The sequence below is a fragment of the Caretta caretta genome, chromosome 14 (genome assembly GCF_965140235.1).
Source record: "Caretta caretta isolate rCarCar2 chromosome 14, rCarCar1.hap1, whole genome shotgun sequence".
Lineage (NCBI taxonomy): Eukaryota > Metazoa > Chordata > Testudines > Cheloniidae > Caretta > Caretta caretta.
The window spans coordinates 16,514,486-16,533,331 of NC_134219.1; the positions used below are offsets into that span (position 1 = coordinate 16,514,486).

At 51.1% G+C, this 18,846-nt stretch overlaps 1 protein-coding gene across 5 annotated transcripts in view; it reads right to left on the reverse strand.

Annotated features, from left to right (window-relative positions):
* QRICH2 (glutamine rich 2) overlaps nucleotides 1–18,846 on the reverse strand; it is a 52,641-nt gene that overhangs the window by 2,964 nt on the left and 30,831 nt on the right. For 3 of the 5 annotated variants that reach the window (XM_075119305.1, XM_075119308.1, XM_075119307.1), the window contains 7 exons: nucleotides 18,279–18,443; nucleotides 15,914–16,035; nucleotides 13,159–13,224; nucleotides 11,041–11,142; nucleotides 9,221–9,433; nucleotides 6,119–6,284; nucleotides 1,443–1,530 (listed from right to left, as the gene is read on the reverse strand). In XM_075119305.1, coding sequence (XP_074975406.1) covers nucleotides 1,443–1,530; nucleotides 6,119–6,284; nucleotides 9,221–9,433; nucleotides 11,041–11,142; nucleotides 13,159–13,224; nucleotides 15,914–16,035; nucleotides 18,279–18,443 — 922 coding nt within the window. Of the gene's footprint in view, nucleotides 1–1,442; nucleotides 1,531–6,118; nucleotides 6,285–9,220; nucleotides 9,434–11,040; nucleotides 11,143–13,158; nucleotides 13,299–15,913; nucleotides 16,036–18,278; nucleotides 18,444–18,846 lie in introns of those variants that run through there. The other 2 variants (XM_075119306.1, XM_048818039.2) reach the window with 2 other exon arrangements.

The following is an 18,846-nucleotide window of genomic DNA, read 5'->3' on the forward strand; positions in this document are numbered from 1 at the left end:
GGGTACTCTCCTTATTCCTGGGGATTAGCATGCAGATCTGAACATGCACACACTGCTCTGCCCTGCCAAAACCGCCACCCACCTTGGGCACGTTGTTATGTAACTGGCAAAGTCTACCAGGAGAACAGATGAGCTACCAGGACTGAAAGGGAAGGACAAGTTCATTCAAGCTGCTGCTGTCACCTGGCAGTGATTCCAAGAGAGGAATGATGCACACAAGCGCCAGACGGGGAGCGCTTGACTGTTGACCCAGTTATCTCCTATTTTTGATTGGCTCAGTCACATGCTCTGGTGCGGTGCCTTGGCTACTGGGGGGATCCCCAGTACCCCATGAGCCCCATTGGCTGCTCTCTGACCCCTCCCCTCCCGCTGTCCTATTGGCTGCTCCCCCTTACTCAGTGGCAGGACACCACTGCCCTATGCATTCTTGCATAGGCTGAAGTTTGGCCGATCTCTGAAGAATTTGGGAGCCATTTCCAGGGCAGCCAACAGGGGGCAGTAGGGGCACATTCTTCACATCTTGCCTCTAGCCTTGGTGCGCTGTGTTTGTGTGGAGGGGGCAACATTTCATTCATGGGCTAGAGGAACAGAAAGGGTTAATGCACCATGGCAAGCATTCTGGGTACTCAGCGGTGCTCCCTAGGCAGCCACTCTTGCCCTCTTCAATGGGGTATCCCAGAACATTGGTGGGGACTGAGTCTCCACTGTATCCCTCGTGACAATCCCTACTGCCTGCCAGTTAGCAGGCACAGAGCTACCTTGCACTCTAGACAAAGGGCACCGGGTACAGCTTCCACGCCCCCATTGGACCCAGGATGGGAACTACCCAACGGATAGGTCAGAGACCAGCAGAGTGCTGAAGCAGGCTCCGAGGGAGATCATACCTACCACTTCCCACGCTGTTGTTTTAAGGATACCGTATTTACAGGGGTTGAGGAGAGGGCCGGAGATCATGTGAGCAGCAAATTCCACCCAAGGAATCAAGATGAAGGACGATCCTGTGGTTCAGGTGCTAGCCTGGGACTTGGGACAAACCCTGCCACAGACTTCCTGTGTGACCTTGGGCAAGTCACTCTGTGTGCCTGAGTTCCCCTCTGTATAATGGGGATAACAACACGGCCCTGCCTCATAGCCTGGTTGAGGACAGAAATACATTAAAGATTGTGAGCTGCTCGGATACCGAGGTGCTGGGGGCCAATATAATTACCTAATATAGACAGACAAAGGCCTCCCATCATACAGTGGCCCTTTTCGGGGTGCTACGTGGACAGCAGATCCATTTTGGAGGAATGGACAAAAGAAGGAACACCCTTCTCTGCTCTCAATCCCACATTCCTCCGGCTCCGGCCAGCATGATGAAGAAACAGTTGCATTCCATCAAAAACAGGCAGGACGTGAACAAAGGCTCCCCAAAGAAAACAAACCAGGCATCCGAGACTTACCTTCCTTGACTGAAATTGATGGGAGCCGAGTGTCCATCCGCCCTTTGTAGATGTGTCCATCCAGGCCCAGGATATCCACCTCCTCATGCTAGGAAGGAAGCGCAAAGACAGAACTGGCGTTGGCGTCGGTGGTTAATGTCTGACTTGGGGACAGAGGTCTTGCTTTTTACAGAAAACAAGAGTGAAAACCCCTGGGAACGAGCTGGCTGGCATTGGCCCAGGGAAAGATTGGCTCAGTGGTCGTTTATCTACCATCCTGCATTGAAACGTCATTTCAAGGTGGGGTTCAACGCAGACCAGTGACTTGGTAAGAACAGCATCGCTGGGGCCCCCAGCTATTGCTTCTCAGTGGCTCCAGATCAATCTGCTCAGTTTGCAAGTAAAACGCTAGCTTCTCTAACCACTTGCCCTCCAAACTCCATTTGGGATCTGAGAGTCAAGCTGGGTTCTTTTCCATCCTTGGTCAAAGAACTTTGTTAACGGGTGTGCTGATGAGACAAAAGAGAATCCAGCTCCTGCTCCCAGAGCTATGCTGGCTCTCCAGGTCTAACAGCAGTCACAACCTGTTTCAGACACTGAAGTCAGCAGATCCGACTCTCAATGCACCTGGGGCGCAGATGTGTTGAGTAAGAAGGGGCTATTTGTATGTAGTCACCGTCCAGAGTGGGGCAACACATATCCGTCCCACGCTCTGTGTACGCATGATCTTCACAGTCATGACACTGGTATTAGAGAGAGGGTGACCGTGGTTTCCATAGTTCCATACAAACCCTGATCTGTTCTCTGAGAGGAGTCCTGCCCAGGGCCCGCTCCAGCGTTTTTGCCACGCCAAGCAGCAAAAAAAACCAACTTGCCGCCGAACAGGGAGGCGGCATCTTGCCTGCCGAACACAGAGGCGGAGTGATGGTGCGGCCTCCGACTGAAGAAGAGTCGTGTCCCTGCTGCCGAATTCCCGCCAAGCGCGAATTGCGCTGTGACGGAGTGGCTGCCGAATTCCCGTCGCCGCCGAGGTTGGATTGCCGCCCCAGAGCCCAACCTCCTGCCGCCCCTTTACGTTTGCTGCCCCCGGCACCTGCTTGATTTGCTGGTGTCTGGAGCTGGCCACAGAAGAGCAAACAATATTCTACCAAAAGGTGAACAGGCATCAGAGACATCAGGGTCTGAAATGTACATTAAAGGAAATTACACCCAGGTGGCCAGATTCTGGTCTTGGATCCGAAAAGGCTAATGGAGGTATTCTGGATTTACGCTGCTGAAACTGAGACCTGGGGACTCAAGAGTTCCTAAACCACTTAGGAGCCAACATCATGTTGATTTTCAGGGGGTCTTAGGCTCCGAACTCACTGCTAACTCACCTAGGCATGTTTGAGAAGGTTATCCTAGATCTGCTGCTTCAATCTTGCTGTCTCCACAAAGCAACATGTGGCATATTGGAAAGGGGGTGTTAATATTTCATTGTAAAGACGCAGGAACAAAACCTTTCCCTTTGGCAGGCGGAAGGGAGGGGAAATGTCTCATGACAGATACTACTTGGTTTATTCTTAACTCTGGAAGATGCTCAAATATTTTAGGGATGGGCACAATACAGGCACCTAAACAGAATGGAGTTGGCTCCAACCCCAGAGGGTTATTAGCATTTCTAACCTCCATTCAGGCAAAGAAGAATACCTGTTCCAGACCCCCACACAGCAGAGTGAACAGGTTCAACACCCTGCAGTCACCTTCTTTCCCTTCTGCAATGCTCTCACGTATTTACTAGAAAACATCAGTATCGCTCAGGAATGCTGCCCTGCGCTGACCCCTCTGTACCTAGGGCACCGTCCACAGGAAGGAAATCCACACATGCGCCAATAAATCAAGGTAGTATCAAGCCCGAGTGTGGATGTGCTGCACCGATGCAGAGCGGGCTTTGCACTCGCTGTAAAGAACATCACTGAATGATGGGCTCAAGCTACATGGGTACATGCCCAGCTTTGCATCAGTGCAGCGTCGCTAACTTATGTAACCACATTGAGATAGTAGGAATTTCCTTAATGCAGGCAGGGCCCAGGTCGCTACTCCGCCCATTAATTCCTCCCTCCCCCTCCAAGCCCCTTCTCTTTGAGAGTCCTGGATAGTCCATCTTTCCCCCCACCCCAATTCTCTATCGCTGTTACCATGTCCTCCTAGCCCAACCTTGCACTGTTACCCCATCCCCCTCCATCACACTGCTCTGTTTGCTCAGATCTGGCAGCGACAGGCCAGGGGAGGTGAAGCGTGTGTGAGGAGGCTCCGATGCGCATTCCCAGGGCTGAGCCGGCTCTGACTGATGGCAGTGTGCAGGAACCGGGCATGTCAGCACACCGTGCAGGGCCTTGGGGGGGGGGGGGGGGGCTGTAGGCACCTGGGAACGCCCTGACTTTGTGTCCCTTTTGCAACAGGCGCCAACCCCATGTCTGGGGTGTTTCCAATCATGCCTTTCTTTCTCTGCCCCCACCCCCACAGGGAATTAACTGTGGGCTTGTACACGCACTATTAATAGGGGATGCAGGGACTGAGACTTCTCTGACCAATTTGGACTTTACGGGGTGGCCAGGCCTGCAATGGAAAAGGTCTCCTGAAAAGCAGTAGGAGCAATAAGAACAACCACCCCTAGAGCTCTTACATAGCACTCTTCAATTAATAGATCTCAAAGCGCCCCCATTTAACAGATAGGGAAACTGAGGCACAGAGAGGTGACATAACTTGCCCAAGGACACCCTGAGCCCGGGACAGAACCCAGCTCTCCTGAGTCCCAGTCCAGTGTTCTAGCCACTTGGCCAGCCATGACAACAGGCCCGGCAACGGCCTTCGTGCAAAGCACTGGAGGTAAAAGCACTGCAGAGGGGTGACGTATCTGGGAGGCAGGTTCATATCAATGAGCAGCTGGGGAGATGTGGAAGCAGGGTTCATGGGGGGCAGAGGGGAGGCACTGTATTGCTTCCTGCTTCACTCTCAGTGCTGCCATCTTTGCCAAAGGGATCATCCTAACTGTCTAGTCTGACCTCTGGGGACCTCCCTGGTCAGGAGCAGGTGGAGCTGGGAATGAGAGGCAGAAGCTGGAGCATCTGCTGTCCCTGACTCACTGGGGAAGCCAGTAGGGGGTTATTCTGCATCCAAGACTGGGGTGGGGAAGGGTGGAATTTCTTTAGAAACTGCAAGAGAAGCTAGAAAACAAGCTCTGGTGCTCAGAGTCTCTGGGTACTGGGGATTCTGGAAAGTTCAGATACTCCAAGCCCCTCTGTATTCAGGAGGTACTTGGTTAGGAACAAACAGTTGGATTCTCAACTACTGCAGTCCCGTACTTGGGGCTGGGATTTGGGGGATAATGTGGCTTCATGTTCCCCTTATTCTGGGGCTATTGCTGGGTCTGCCTCGTCCCCAGTATAAACTGGAGCAGCCTCAGAGCTCCTCTGACTTCTACTTCCCACAGCCCCTAGGAAACCAAGAGCAGACAGTGTGGTGTACCCCAGGCAAGCCTCTTGTCAGTGTAGAAACTTCACACCAGCTCTGCACCAGCCAGAAGGCCTCCTGCTCCCCATAGGGAATTCTATGGGGGTGTTTCCAGCCTGTGTAAGGCCCCTTTACAGTACCTAGGGTGACCAGACTGCAAATGTGAAAAATCAGGACGAGGGTGGGGGGTAATAGGAGCCTATATAAGAAAAAGACCCAAAAATCGGGACTGTCCCTATAAAATTGGGACATCTGGTCACCCTGACAGTACCAGGGCAGCACACACACACACAAAAAGGCTTTCATGAAGCTGAGACCTGGCCCAAAGGGTTTCCTTCCCACAACATTTCCTGCATCTCCTATTCCTGGAAGAGCTGGTGATTAAAAAGGCCCGGCTAATACTCACCCTTACCAGCCCTGACCACTGTTTCTCGTCCAACAGCTGCAGATACACACAGGGCACTGGCTAAAGGAAGATTTCTAAAAAGCCTTATGTTGCCAGATGATTCAAAAGTTAAATTTCCCAGTGGAAACCACAACAGCCTGTTTGGGTCAAGTCAGAGACTTTTCCACTGCGATTAGCAACACTGGTAGCAAAAGCCGGGTTGCTGTGGTTTAAGTAATGTTTCCTTTAGACCTGCTCTGAGCAGGGTAAGATGACCTGGGACTGAAAATTCTGGCAGCAGCCCCATCTATGGCTCAACATTACTGCTACCATGGAGCTGAAGTGGTGTTAGCAACCAAGGGACGTCTTTGCAACACGTCCCATGTGTAGTCAAGGCTTAAAAAGCAGATACATTTTATTGACTCAAAATTATTAGCATCTTGTATACAAGATCCAGATTGGCTCTGGGGCCATCTGACCTGGGATTGTAGCTAGGAATATAAAACTGATTTTCTTATGATCCAACAGCTGGAACCGAGGTGGAGGGGCCAGCCCCATGTCCTGGACAGCTCTCTGGGTACCACCAGCAAGCACACAGCAGACTCCAGGTGGGGAACCTCTGGGTCTGGTTCTCCCTTGCCTTGCATATCCCCGGAGCCCAGTGCAAAGCGAGAGCACTGTACATTTCTGTCGTGACCAGGTATTGTTTGACACCTGCTTTGCACTGGTGTCAATGGTCACACGAGGGGTGGGCCAGTGCAGAGTCAGGCCAGCTGTGTTCCTGGTCTCTCTCCCTCCCTGCCATCCCAGCCACTGATACCTTCATCACTGTCAGCATGGCAGTCTCCTCGGGATGCACCGGCACACACTGGGCGATTTGCTGCAGCCGTGTGTAGCGCCTGTAGGGGTAGGTGAGGGTGTGGCTGCCGCCGCAGCGCCGAGGCATGGACAGGTAACCATATTCCGCCATCTCCGCCATCTTGTCACTGTGGGACAGTGAACAGCAACGCTGCAAACTCAGCCAGGTAAACAGCAGAAAGCCTCCCCGACAGCCAAGGTCCAGGGCACACTGCAAAACCGAGCTGGCTTCTGGAGTCCAGGCTTTCCATCTTTGTAAGTTACCATAGAAACAAAAGCCTCCTGCTGCCACGCCCCTGTGTTACCTGTGACGGGGAAGTAACTGGGTGTGTGGCCTTTATTGCTACTTTAAGAGGGACAAAGAAAGCCTGAAAGGGGTATGGCTCTTAAAAAACATTCTGCATGTCTGTAAACTAGACATTGCTAGCTTGCCTATCCTGTTTTTGCTGTGGACAACTGGAGATCTGGTAAGATCCTGACAGCGGAGACACCATGAAACTGATGCTTGATTGGTGAGAGGACGTTACTTTTGTGCAGCCTATTTAGAACAACGGGCACATTTTTGTTAGCGTCCATTTAACGCAAATCCTGACAAACACTTGGGGGGAAAGTGGTCTTTGTTAAAGTCTCAACACCTTCCTCTCAGCCCCTCATTTATGTGCTGAGAAAGCTCGCAGGCCCTCTGAGATCCCAAACGAGTCCCTCCAACAAAACTAGGGACTTGACATTCCTGATCTTTCTAAGGAGAAAGAACAAACAAACAAAAAAATCTTTTCAGGCACTAGCTTCTCCTTGCAGGTCACCTTCAAAGGATGTTGAAAGTGACCCCTTTCAGGGATGCTACCATGAGCGTAGCTCTCCTGGCTGCTACTGCTGGAACCCCACACATGGACACTGAGCTAGCTGTGAACTCCATGAAGACCACAGGGACAGGGAAAAGAAGAGACTGGAGAGGGAGCTGAGGAAGGGACAAGGAGACTTGAGGTGGGAGCGACAACCTTCTAGTAGCAGGCAGTTCTTGCGACTGCCTGTGCATCCATACGGTAACACGGTAGCAGTGGGGAGAGGGGCCTGACACAGCTGGGACTCAAGGCCTGGGTATTAGGCAAAGAGAAACACTTACCCCTCAGGACAGCCCTTTGGACTCTTTGGGTCTCCTCTTATTCTCCTCTGACCTATAGAGAGGGGCCCAAGCTGCCAAGCTGGATCCAAATTCAAAACTTTCCCCAAAGTCTGGATCCAGGTTTTCAGCTCAGCCTGCTGGAGATGGGGCTGTGAAGCTTGGCTCCAGATCCGAACTGCTCCAGAATCCAGTGTGTTCAGGTCTGGATTTGTGAGGGCCAAACCCTCTGGCTGGAGCCAGATGCAACATGGGTAGGTGCCAAACAAACTCCTCCCACACACACTTCACTCCAAACCTGGGCGTCTCCCAAGCAGACCCCACCAGTCATTCCACACTACGGGGATGGCTCAGTCCTGACATGCTCTGCACCCTCAGCTCCCACTATTTGAAATGGGAATTGGGGACAAGAAACCATCAGCCCCTCCCAGGATCAGGCCCTTTGCGAGGGACCCCATGTGCAGATGGGACAAACTCAGACTCATTTTCATTTGTGCCTGAATAACTCAGGCCGGGGCCTCCGGAGGAGAAAGGCCCATTTCCCTGAGCCAGGGAGTCATCATCGCTACAGCACTGCGGTCGGTGAGGTTTGCTCATCATCAGGCTGCTGAACTGCAGACAAAGGGAGACCTACACACGCCAAGAAGTCCCACAGTGCGATGTACAGAGCGGGGCGCAGCCTGGGGACACCCCCAACTCGCAGGCCCAGGCTCAGTCCCCAGTCTGGGTTGAAAGCAACACAAACCACATGGCAAACACCAAAGGCAGTGACAGACACACAGATCCAGGGTCCCAGCGGCAGAGGAGGCTGGAGTCTGAGGCCCGCCTTATTGATGGTAACTGATGTGTGCCTGCCTTGTAGTGCATGTCTGGTGCTGTCTGCCATAGCGAGGGTCTAATGATCGGCGCTGTCAATCCAAGGGAGTAGGTCTGGGGCAGAACCTGGCCAATCTCAAATACAGCAGTTAAAAGCACCCAGGCTCTCTCACAAGAGGAAGATCCATGTGAGTAGCTGCCATGAAAACAGATCCAGAACGGGCTTCATCACAACTGGAGCCAAACAAATATTCCCCCCCTCAAACTTTTCTGGTGTCTAAAGGCCAGTTTGACTACGAGAGGCTGTTTCTGAGTGTGTGAGCCCCCCCCCCCCAATGCTTTATGTATTTATCAGCCCCCACCCTCACATGCTATCCCCTATGACCAGACTGGACCCCGTTTGTACCATGATTAGTATGCATGCCACCTAGGATAAAAGTCTATAAGAGATATCAACGGTCATGCTTCGGGGCAGAAGCCAACTGCTAACCGTTCAGGATTACTTAGGAAGGAACTGTCCATGCACCAGTCCACTGGAGGGTTCTTGCAATTTCTTTTGGAGAATCCGGTACTTGCCACAGCTGGAGACAAGATACTGGACTAGCCGGACCATTGGTCTGACCCACTAGGGCAAGTCCTGTGTACCTACAATGCAAAAGAGGGCCTGACCCCTGGCTGGTCACATTGCTTGCTTTGCTGAATAGCTAACCCTCCTCGGCCCTAGGACTCTCCTGCAGCATGGTACCCTCTCCTCGGGGCGGCCTGGGGGGAGAGATCTTCCTCGGCGGGTACAGCTTGTCTGTATCTGAGAGCAGCACTACAGAAAGGTCAAGACACTCCACCAAGGGAAGTAAGATACGTCCAGCCGTGCTCAACTAGCCAGGAAAGAGGGTGAGAGTCCCTCCCAGATGCTCCCTCCACAGGCTCTATATTGCGTAATGACTGGGGCCGGACTGATGACCGCCTGAGGCTCTCCTGGCTCTGTACGCAGCAGGTATGACATTAGCCTGTCACCAATCCCTGTGGTGAATGCAGATGTGCCCGAGCTCTTCGTGTGGGCAGGGATAAGAGCCCCCCTCCCCCGCATGTCTCTGTCTAGATACTCACTACTCAGACCTGCTCTCCTACCGTTTGTTATACTGGTCTGGGCTGAGACACTGCGACTGCATTATCTCCCTGATCATCTGGCTGCTGGCCTTCGCCGAGCCCCCGAAGTGGATCTGCACCTTCTCTATGTCCATGAGCATCTTGGAGTGGATGCTGCGCAGCTTGCCAAGGCCCGCGCTCTTCTCCAGCTGGAGCGCATCCAAGCGAGGGTAGGGGCTAAGCCCTAACTTCAGACTGGGGCGGAGGAGGAGATGCATTCAGTGAGAGGAAAGGAAAGGAGCGGGGATGCTGTTAGAGCTAATCCCCCAGCCTTGCTCACACGACTAGTCCCGTGGGCTTAATGGGGGCTGCTCACATGCGGAAGGGAGGCAAGATCGGGCCATTACACTGTTTGGGGAGTTGGATGAGGACCCTGAGGACAGGTGAGCCGGGCTGTACCAGCCCATTTGAATCCTGAGAAAGATGGCTGAAGCCTCACCCCTCGGGTGGGGGCGGAGCCACAGACTGACCGCACTGGAAACTGAAGTCCTCTAGTCATCTGCAAAGCAGTGTTAGCAGCGGAGCAGGCTTCCCCCATGCAGATGCAGCCCTGTGCAGCCGCGACCCCTCAGATCTGAGAGGGTATTTCACTCTCCAAGACTTACTCAGCCCTTTACCTCCTGGAGGAGACGTCAACCAGATGGGGCCACTTGTGCGGGGTTCTCTCCTGTGGATACATTCCACGGGGCTGAGATCCCACAAAACTCATTGCACCCTGGCTGAAGTGATTTGTTCTCTCCCACAGAAGAGAGTTTTGGGTTTCCCTGTTCGTGTGACATGGGGCTGGGCATCACCCAGCAGTGAGTTTGCAGCTGGGCTCATGCCCACAACCTGCTATCGTCTCAGCTGGAGGATTTACAAAGGTTTTATTGTGCAGGGTTATGAGGCCGAGCGGAGAAAGGGTCAGTTAACTTCTTGCAAATGTCTGCAAGGCCAAAGTCTGCTCTCACTGACACCAGTGCCACCCCCAACGAGATCAATGGGGTTGCTCCATGTTAGATCCTAGGGACATCCCCATTCGATTCCTGACCAGGACTTTCGAACAACCAAAGCAGCGGTCCCTAGAGAAGCCATCCCAGAGTTTACACTGAGCCCAACCTGTGCTGGGGCAGGACCTTGGGAGTTCAATGACTGCTGCCTACATACTCATGCAGTGCAGACATTTAGGTACCTCACCTCAGTGCCTTGATTTATGGGGCAGTCCCGTAATCTGGGACATAACACACAGGTGTCCTTGAGAGCAGCACTGGCCCCTATACCATTCATAACAGCGTGGATAAATTCCCCTCCCTCCTCTCGATGATCCGGGCAGGTGTAGGGATTCCAGCTCTGGGCTTCAGGAAGCATGGAGCGAAAGGAAGCTGCGTTCATTTAACTAGCAAACGGCAGCAGGACAAGGCTTTGGTGCACTGAAACCCGGGGCAGGAGAGTGGCCATTCTCCCTAGGAGAAGGCAGTCAGCCCTCTGCTAGGAAGAGCAGGCCTGCAGTAGGGTGACACCTACAGCTGGCACATTGGGGAAAGGGGGTTGGGGGGAACCATCCCCACCCTGCTAACTCCAAGACAGCGGGAAATGGAAGGCAGGCCTGGGAAGGGCCCCGCCTGGCTGGCTGGTCCAAGCTGCAGTTGTTGCTCCAATCCGGTCAACACCAGAAGCTTCTGCTAGCAGAGGAACCTCTGTGCTGCCACCACTCCCAGCGGCGATGGAGAGCTCTCCCCCCTCATCCCCCGTTCTCTGGTCCCCACCCACACGTGAATCCCAACACTAGGAATAAAGGCCCCTCCCTCCCGCATACACCATACCTGCGGGTGTGCTGCCTGACTTGCTCCAGTTCGTAGACGGTGTAGGGCCGGATGGAGCGGTGAGATGGTAACCCCGGCACGGAGGGTACGGTCATGATGGTCCTGGCGAGTCAATAAGCAAAGGAGTCAGGGGAAGAAGAGGAGAAAATCCGAACATCCCTGGTTATTAAATCCACTGCCTGGCATGTCTGGGGTTTGCCACGTGTCCCAGGAGGGAGATCTCAGCCCCTCATTTATACATGGTGCATGATCACATGGCGCTGGAGCTGCCCTCCAGCAGGGGGTGTACGCGAAGCCTGGAGAACGAGTCATGGATTGAATTGACCTCTCCCATTACTGCTCCAGGGCCAGTGCTAGGAGACGTTTACTGGGCCCTAAAGCATGGATGGGGGTCAGCACCACAGAGACTCTAATTCCTGCAGTAACACCTTCATGCCCCTCTGGCAGTGTAAAGGGGTCTGAAAGTGGGCAGAAATGGCCCCTGAGAAAATCTCTTGGGCAAGGGGCCTCCCTGACCAGTGAAGAGCTGGGCCTGGGGCTCCATGCCAGCCCTGGCACAGGGGCGGGGTCAGCCCTGGCACAGGGTTGGGGGGATGGCCAGAGTGCACTGCACTAAAGCTATTCCCTACTTTCTAAGGACATGGGAAGCAGAGCTTAAGTTAGAGCAGCCTAAGAGCTGCTCTAATTTACACTGGGGTTTGGGCAGGTCTGTGCAAGGCTCTAGAATGTGGGGCACGCAAAAGGAATTTCAATTTATCTTTGCCCCTGCCCCCTTCCACACCTCACCACCCCCAGCCACAGCACAGGAATGGAATAATTAATATCGGGCCAACTGCATCTGAAGTTTACACTCTGAAACCTGTAACTTTTATGGTGATTGTCCTTGCTTTCCCACTTCAGGGTCAATCAGATTCTAGCAGCTGATATGCCAGAGTTAAAGAGATTAAGGCTTTATCTAATTTGATCTCGCTCTTCCAAGTTTGCAGGTGCTATGAAACATTCGTTCCTAGCACAGGGGATTGGAGATAGCAGCACACAGCAAGTGTCTCACAGCAAGGGTCAGGGGAGGATGAACTCCTGAAAATGGTTACTTTATAATCTTCCCTTTGTAGCATTTTCTGTGGATAATGCTCTGCACAGTCATTGATTTACTAGCCTCCTAAGAGATCAATAAAATATTATCATCCCAATTTTACAGCCAAGGACATGGAGCTATTAAATGACTTGCCCAAGACCACATACAGAGTCAGTGGCAGAGCTGGACGGGACCCAGATTTTCCATTTTGTGTGAAATTCCACACAATGAAAAAAAAATTCTGTTCCAAAATGGGGGTGGGGGGATTAGAAAACTCCCGCAAAACAAAATTCCATTTTTTGTTCTGATTTTGTGGTTTTAAATTTGTATTCCTTTGTAATATAAAAGAAATATCAAAACAAAAACAAAAACATTCCCTTCTGAAACTGTAGCCATGGAATGCTCCGACATCATCGGAACGCTTTGTATCAGGGGCTTTTTCAAACAGATTTTTTGTCAGCATCTACATGTTCTACTGTCCAAGAATTGGCATTTTCCGACAGAAAGACGTTCCCCTGGAAAATATCCAACCAGTTCGACCAATGGCAGTGCTGGGATGACAACACAGGAAGTCCTGGCTTCCAGCTCTATGCTCACACCACTGGAGCAAGGGTGGCACCCAAACCACCCCCTTTTGTCTCCTGTGACCCAGTTGGTTTGATCTGCTAAGGTGGTTCCTGTGAGCTGTAGCCAGTAACCTAATTACTACAGCTAGTCAGATTTGGGAAGGTTTCTGCACCTAAGGGTTAGACACTTGCTTAAGATCCAATAGGAAGTTTGAGGGGTGCCCCCAAAAAGCAGCTTCCAAACCAACCTTGGGGACATGTCACCAGTGTTTGATTCACCATGCTAAGGCGCACAGCAGTGTGAAACCTGTGTACGTGGATGCGGGGGGAGGCATGTTGTTTCCCCTCAGGAACTCAAGAGACCATGAGCAGCGGCTGCCCACGAGCCCCACCTGTAAAAGGCCGCAGCACTCTGGAGAGCCACGTTTACGCCAATAAAACATTTGCAGGCATCTGGAAACACAGTGCAGTACTTACGGGCCGGGCACCACCATTTTCAGAGGTCTGTCGCAGGAAATGCAGTGGAAATGAGCCATCAGTCTTCTGTTGGGATGAAACCAGACATGGGAATCATTACAGGCTTGGGCCCAGGGGCGAACGGTTTCTTTGGATCTGTGCTAAGGACAATAGGACTGAATAAGAAGTTACAGAGCCCCAAGCCTAGAGGACCACTGAGTAGCCACAGAGAGCACTAAGAACGGTGACCTGGGACATGAAATATTTCCATAGCTTCCATTGTGTGACCATATCAGCAAAACACTGGCCAGGGAACTAATTTTATACAAGGTATTTCTATGTATTGGGCCAGATCCACAGCTAGTGTGAATGAGCCCAGCTCCATTGACTTCAATGGAACTACCTAGACCAGCTGAGGATCTGGCCAGTTATTTTTAATATATAATGATAATAATACTCAGAGTTACTCAGATGAAAGGGGCTATACTTGGCTTATGAGCACTTTGGGGCAGGGACTCTTTTTGTGCTGTGTTTGTACAGTGCCTAGCACAATGGGGTCCTGGGCCATGACTAGGGCTCTGAGGCGATACAGTAACACAAATAATAAACATCAAGGGCAAAGTGATGCATTAACTCCTTCCACATCCCCTGTGAGGTGGGCCAATGTCATTATCCTCAGTGCACAGGTGGGGAAGTGACTTGCCCAAGGTCACATCGCAAATCAGAGGCAGGCTCAGCGGTCTTGACTCCAACTCTCCTGCGCTAACCACTAGCTGTCATTGCCGGTGTGATTAAGTTTTGTCGTATACATAAACCTAGCACCTATAACTGCTATGAGGCACTGGGCGTCACGTATCAATGGATGTATCGATGGATACGAAATTTACACCCACATTCACACTTACCATACACATTAGCCTTTTACACACTATACCCTGTCTGCAGTTCTATCAGCACTAAACACACCAGGAAAAATTTGCTTAAAAGCACATGTAACTTGGCACAGAACTGTGATGAAGGGGTGGAATTCTATACCCACATAAACCTTAGGCAACCCTATTAAAGCTGCGGGGGTATGGGGGGGGAAGAGGGCCCAGAACCAGGACCCAGATCTGCACCTTCAGAGAGCAGGTAGCTAAGAACCTGAAACCCCAGAACAATCCTGCTCCTAATCACTCGTTACATTAATAAAGCAAGGATAGGGTCATGAATCAGCAACAGGCATTACTGAAAATCTGCCCTGAATTGATAGGAAAGCACAATCTCTCTTGCAGGGACTGAATGACAGCTCTGAACCTGCCCATTTGTGTAAAGATCACCTTATAGGCACAACTGAAATCAACCAAACAGGCACCCCTGCCTTCCCCTGAGATGTTGCCTGATGCTGGGGAAAACCTGACTCATCTCATCAGAGTTTGTTCGCTTTTATTTTCCACCCCTCCCAGTGGATCTGATGTTAGGTTCAATAAAGGATAAAAATAAACAGGTGGCCCATGGGAGAGAGCACGCAAGTACATGTGTGGGCTGGAAAGAGGACTCTGGATGTCAGACCCAATCTGTAACTTACAGAACACGTGAGCCATACAAGACTGTTATTGTGTCATCTGGCTAACAGGGTGCGCCAGGTTTCATTTCTCCGGCAGCCCCTGCAATGTGTGGGACCGTGCCTTGGACCTACACGTTGAGCACGGGTGCCCTTTGGTGGCCCTACATAGGGGACAACTAACAACTGGTGGCAATTCACCGTGTTGGTAAAACTCATGGGAAAGTTTCACTTCACGTCTTTCATCCTAGGATCGCCAAACACTGTGAATGTTGACACGCCTTGAGGAGCAAATCCCTGTGAAGTTCTTAAGTAGATATGACATGAGTAAACTGAGGCAGAGAGAAGCATTAAGGGGCTTCCCCAGAAGACACAATAAATCTGGCCAGAGCTAGGAATAAAAGCTATGAGTCCCAATCTCCCGCTGTAATCACGGAACCATACGCCCTCCCTCACATATTCCTCCAAATGGCTCTGTCCGAAGAGGCAGCAATCTCTCTTATATAAAGGCTTTGTACTGCTGCCCATCACCATAGTATCTGATGGCCTTCCACATAAAATCAGTAGCAATGGTGAAGTCCCTAGTGCACTTCAAGAGCTACCAGCTCTTAGATTTTCATTCTTAAGGTTTCAGGACAGGATTTTTCAAACCTGTGTAAGGGATTTAGATGCCTGTTCCTTTCCAATCCCTTAGGCAGCTTTGAAAATCTCCACCTTCATTAACAGCCTCCCTGTTCTGCAACCGAGCTTCTGCCTACAACAGAACGACAGGAGCAAAGAAGCTGGAAACATCTTAGGCCAGGAAAGTTGCAAGAGTATTTGAATAGGGGAGCACTAGAAAAATCCTAAGGCCTGGTCTGCACACATTTTTTGTACCAGTATAGCTATGTTGTCTAGGAGGGTGATTTTTTTTTTTAAACCAACTGTGTTATAGTAGAAGCTTTAGTGTGGATGCAGTTATACCAGGATAAAGTTGCCTTATAGTTATTCCCCTTCCTGTATGGAGCAGCTATACTGGTCTAAGCATATTTATATTGGTATAATTACATCCACACTAGGGGGTTGTAGTGTTTTAACTATCCTAGCATGGTTAAAGTGGTTCAACTTCTGTGTGTAGATAAACCCCAAGAGAAGTCAACCTGACTGAGGTTATCCCAGGAAGTCAGAGAGACCAATCCCTCAGTCTAACTTGTTTCCCTAAAGCTGTAGCTGTCCATCTCCAGATGTTCTTACTTCCTAATTCCAGCAGCATCGTTTGCTTCATACTGGGGAGACCTCTCCTTCAGCTGTTTCCGGATGGCCTTCCAACGCTCTTCCAGCTGCTGTCTGAAGGGATCTAATTCCAGGCGGTCCAGCTGCAAGGTAATGCACAGTTCATAAAAGCTGTGTGCCCATTTGTATGCGTGAGTACAAATGGCTCACCAATGATTAACACCATAACCGAGACATGAGATAATAATGAGACATGATGATGTGTTCAAAGGCAGTGAACACCCAGGAGAAGAGAGAGGCTTTCTAAAGGGAGACATGGAGGTAGAAGCAGGAGCTGTGGGATGAAGCTAGGCAAAGGAAATCATAGACTGTCCTATCTCACCCTGGGAAATTTCCCCTGCTATTCAGATTGGAACAGTCTCTCAAGAAAAGTGGTGGAAGCTCCATCACTTGGGTCATTTGGAATAAGATGGCACGAAGTGTTAGGAAATGTACTGCAAAGAACAATCTTGTATTGCTGGGAGTGATCTAACACTGAATGGGGCCTTGCCATCTTTACCTCCTAAGGTTCCTAGACCAACCGAGTGTCCACAGATCATCTCTAAGTGACAGGGCAGCAGCAGGGCACTAACTAAAGCCACGCGGGCAGCACAAATAAAGTGGGCAATTCTGCTCAGCCCACAGTCAGGGGGTGTCACAATTCAGGGCAACGACACCTGTATTTCCCCTTAGTGGCTCTCTGGCTTCCAGCTCCCCAGCTGTTGCTTCTTCTTGGGTGGAGACCTGCCTCTCATTCCCTTCTGACCAGGGTATTTCCAGACTGACCATTCCCTGCCTTCACTGTTTACTTCCCAGCACAGACAGGTTGCCCCAGGGCACCCTTTTGCTTTCTCTTCAGAGATGGTTTGGTTAACAGGTGTAATTGCTCTGGTTATGAGCACCACACAGCTCTTTCTATGCAAGCCTCTTTGATTCTTGAGGTAAAAAGCATTACAGAGAAAACATGTTAAAAACAAAGAAACCTCCACGTACACTAAGAAGCTTACCAGAGACCACCCCAACCCTAACATGGGCTCAGGCAGGAGCAGTCCTTCAGCACCCTGCCAAGGGGCTGCCTTGTGGTTTCAAAAAGAAAAGGAGTACTTGTGGCACCTTAGAGACTAACCAATTTATTTCAGCATGAGCTTTCGTGAGCTACAGAAGCTCACAAGTACTCCTTTTCTTTTTGCGAATATAGACTAACACGGCTGTTACTCTGAAACTTGTGGTTTCAAGTTCATCATAGCTTCAGCTCAGAACAAGCACCCAGTCTTATGGGGCCTCAACAGGCCCAATCCTTCCAACCCTCCCCTAACGATCGGGGCCCTCCATGGACCAGGAGTCCTGTCCAGTGGCTGGATCAGGAAAAAGGCCCTGAGCCAGTTTAAAAATCAGGCTATTTACCCCAAATCCCTTTCTTTGTCTGTAGATCCCTGGAGTTTGAACTAGTACACATCAGCCTGTCCAGGCAGGTGGTTTCTCTGGGGATGTTACAACCTGAGTGAATTTGCCTAATCACTCACTGCTGGTCTCCTATTTACCCTTCCCATGATGGAAATACATACAAACCCACCACAATACATACACAACTGCATTTTTAGTACAATAGACCCCAACGAATTAACTTAATTCAGTGAAGTTCATTGAGGATATTGCAGGGAACTGTCATTCTGTTACAGGGGATACATCTGTGAGTGCTGGGGAACACAGAACCAGGTGAAACAGGAACAGGGGAAAACAAAAAGTCATGCCCGCTTTAGCACCAGCATGCTCAGCATTGTCACAGAATCCCTGCCCCAAGGTGCTCCTGGTTTAAGGGCTAAATGATAGGAGGCAGGACACCTTGGGTCACATCTCCTGCACCCTCTGTGAGGCCAGCAGCAGCTGGATGAGATCTGGCCCTGCATGCCAGGTGTCCCAGATCTGGCTTGTAGTGTGTGACATGGCAGTCTGTTCCCAGAGCACTCCTAGCATGCATGACAAAGCCCCCTTGCTCCAGGGCTCAGGTCTGCATCCATTACAGGAGGCAGAAGGAAATGAGAATTAAAAATAAAACACTGTGGCCAGGTTCCCATGTACACCACGGCCCCTTTGCAGTGGTCTGGCAGCGTGAAAGGGCCTCGAGCGTAACTTTTGCTCACTTGAAGGCCCCAGAGTAATGTAAAGGGACCCTAGGGAGAATAGGACCCAGGCCCTGCATGAAAACCCCAGCAGTTATAGCAGATACAGTGTTTAGAGCAGACCAAGCTCCTCATCCCACCTTGCTATAAACTGGGCCAAGTCCCTTCCCGTCTGCCTTTCCTGTGGCTCTTCTGTGAGCCATGCAGAAGGCACGTCTCCAGCTTACCTTGGAGTCCATCTCCATCAAGATTTTGTCGAGCACTTTGTGCCAGTCCTGCTCCTGCCCGCTCATCTTGTTCACCAGATCCTGCATCATCTTATTCAGCTGCTCCATGGTGGCATCGAACTGGGTGCAGCTGACTTTGCCAGCCAGGGCAATCTTGTCTGCTTTCTGGGCAGGGGGAGAAAGAAGAGTGATTGGGTGGGGGCGGAGGGAGTAAGAACCTTAGTTTGATCTGGGGCACAAGAGAGGCATTCCACCCAGCATTCCTGTTCCACAGGGCCCCATGTGAGCATAGAGCTTCCCCTCTCTACTTCCCAGAAAGAAACGCCTCCCTCCCTTCACAGTCAAGGCTCTGGTGCTCTGAGTAAGGGCTCCATCCTTCAACTCTATCCATTTTCTTTCTCCCCCCTCCCCTTTGCCCACTTAGATCAGGCCCTTCCTCATCAAAGCAGATGCTGCCACAGATGGCTGGCCTGGGACGGCTCCTCACCAATACCCCAGGAGGACTCTAGCATGGACCCTCCTCTTGCGTACTCTGGTATAGGTCAGGAGTATCTGCAATTGGAGCTGC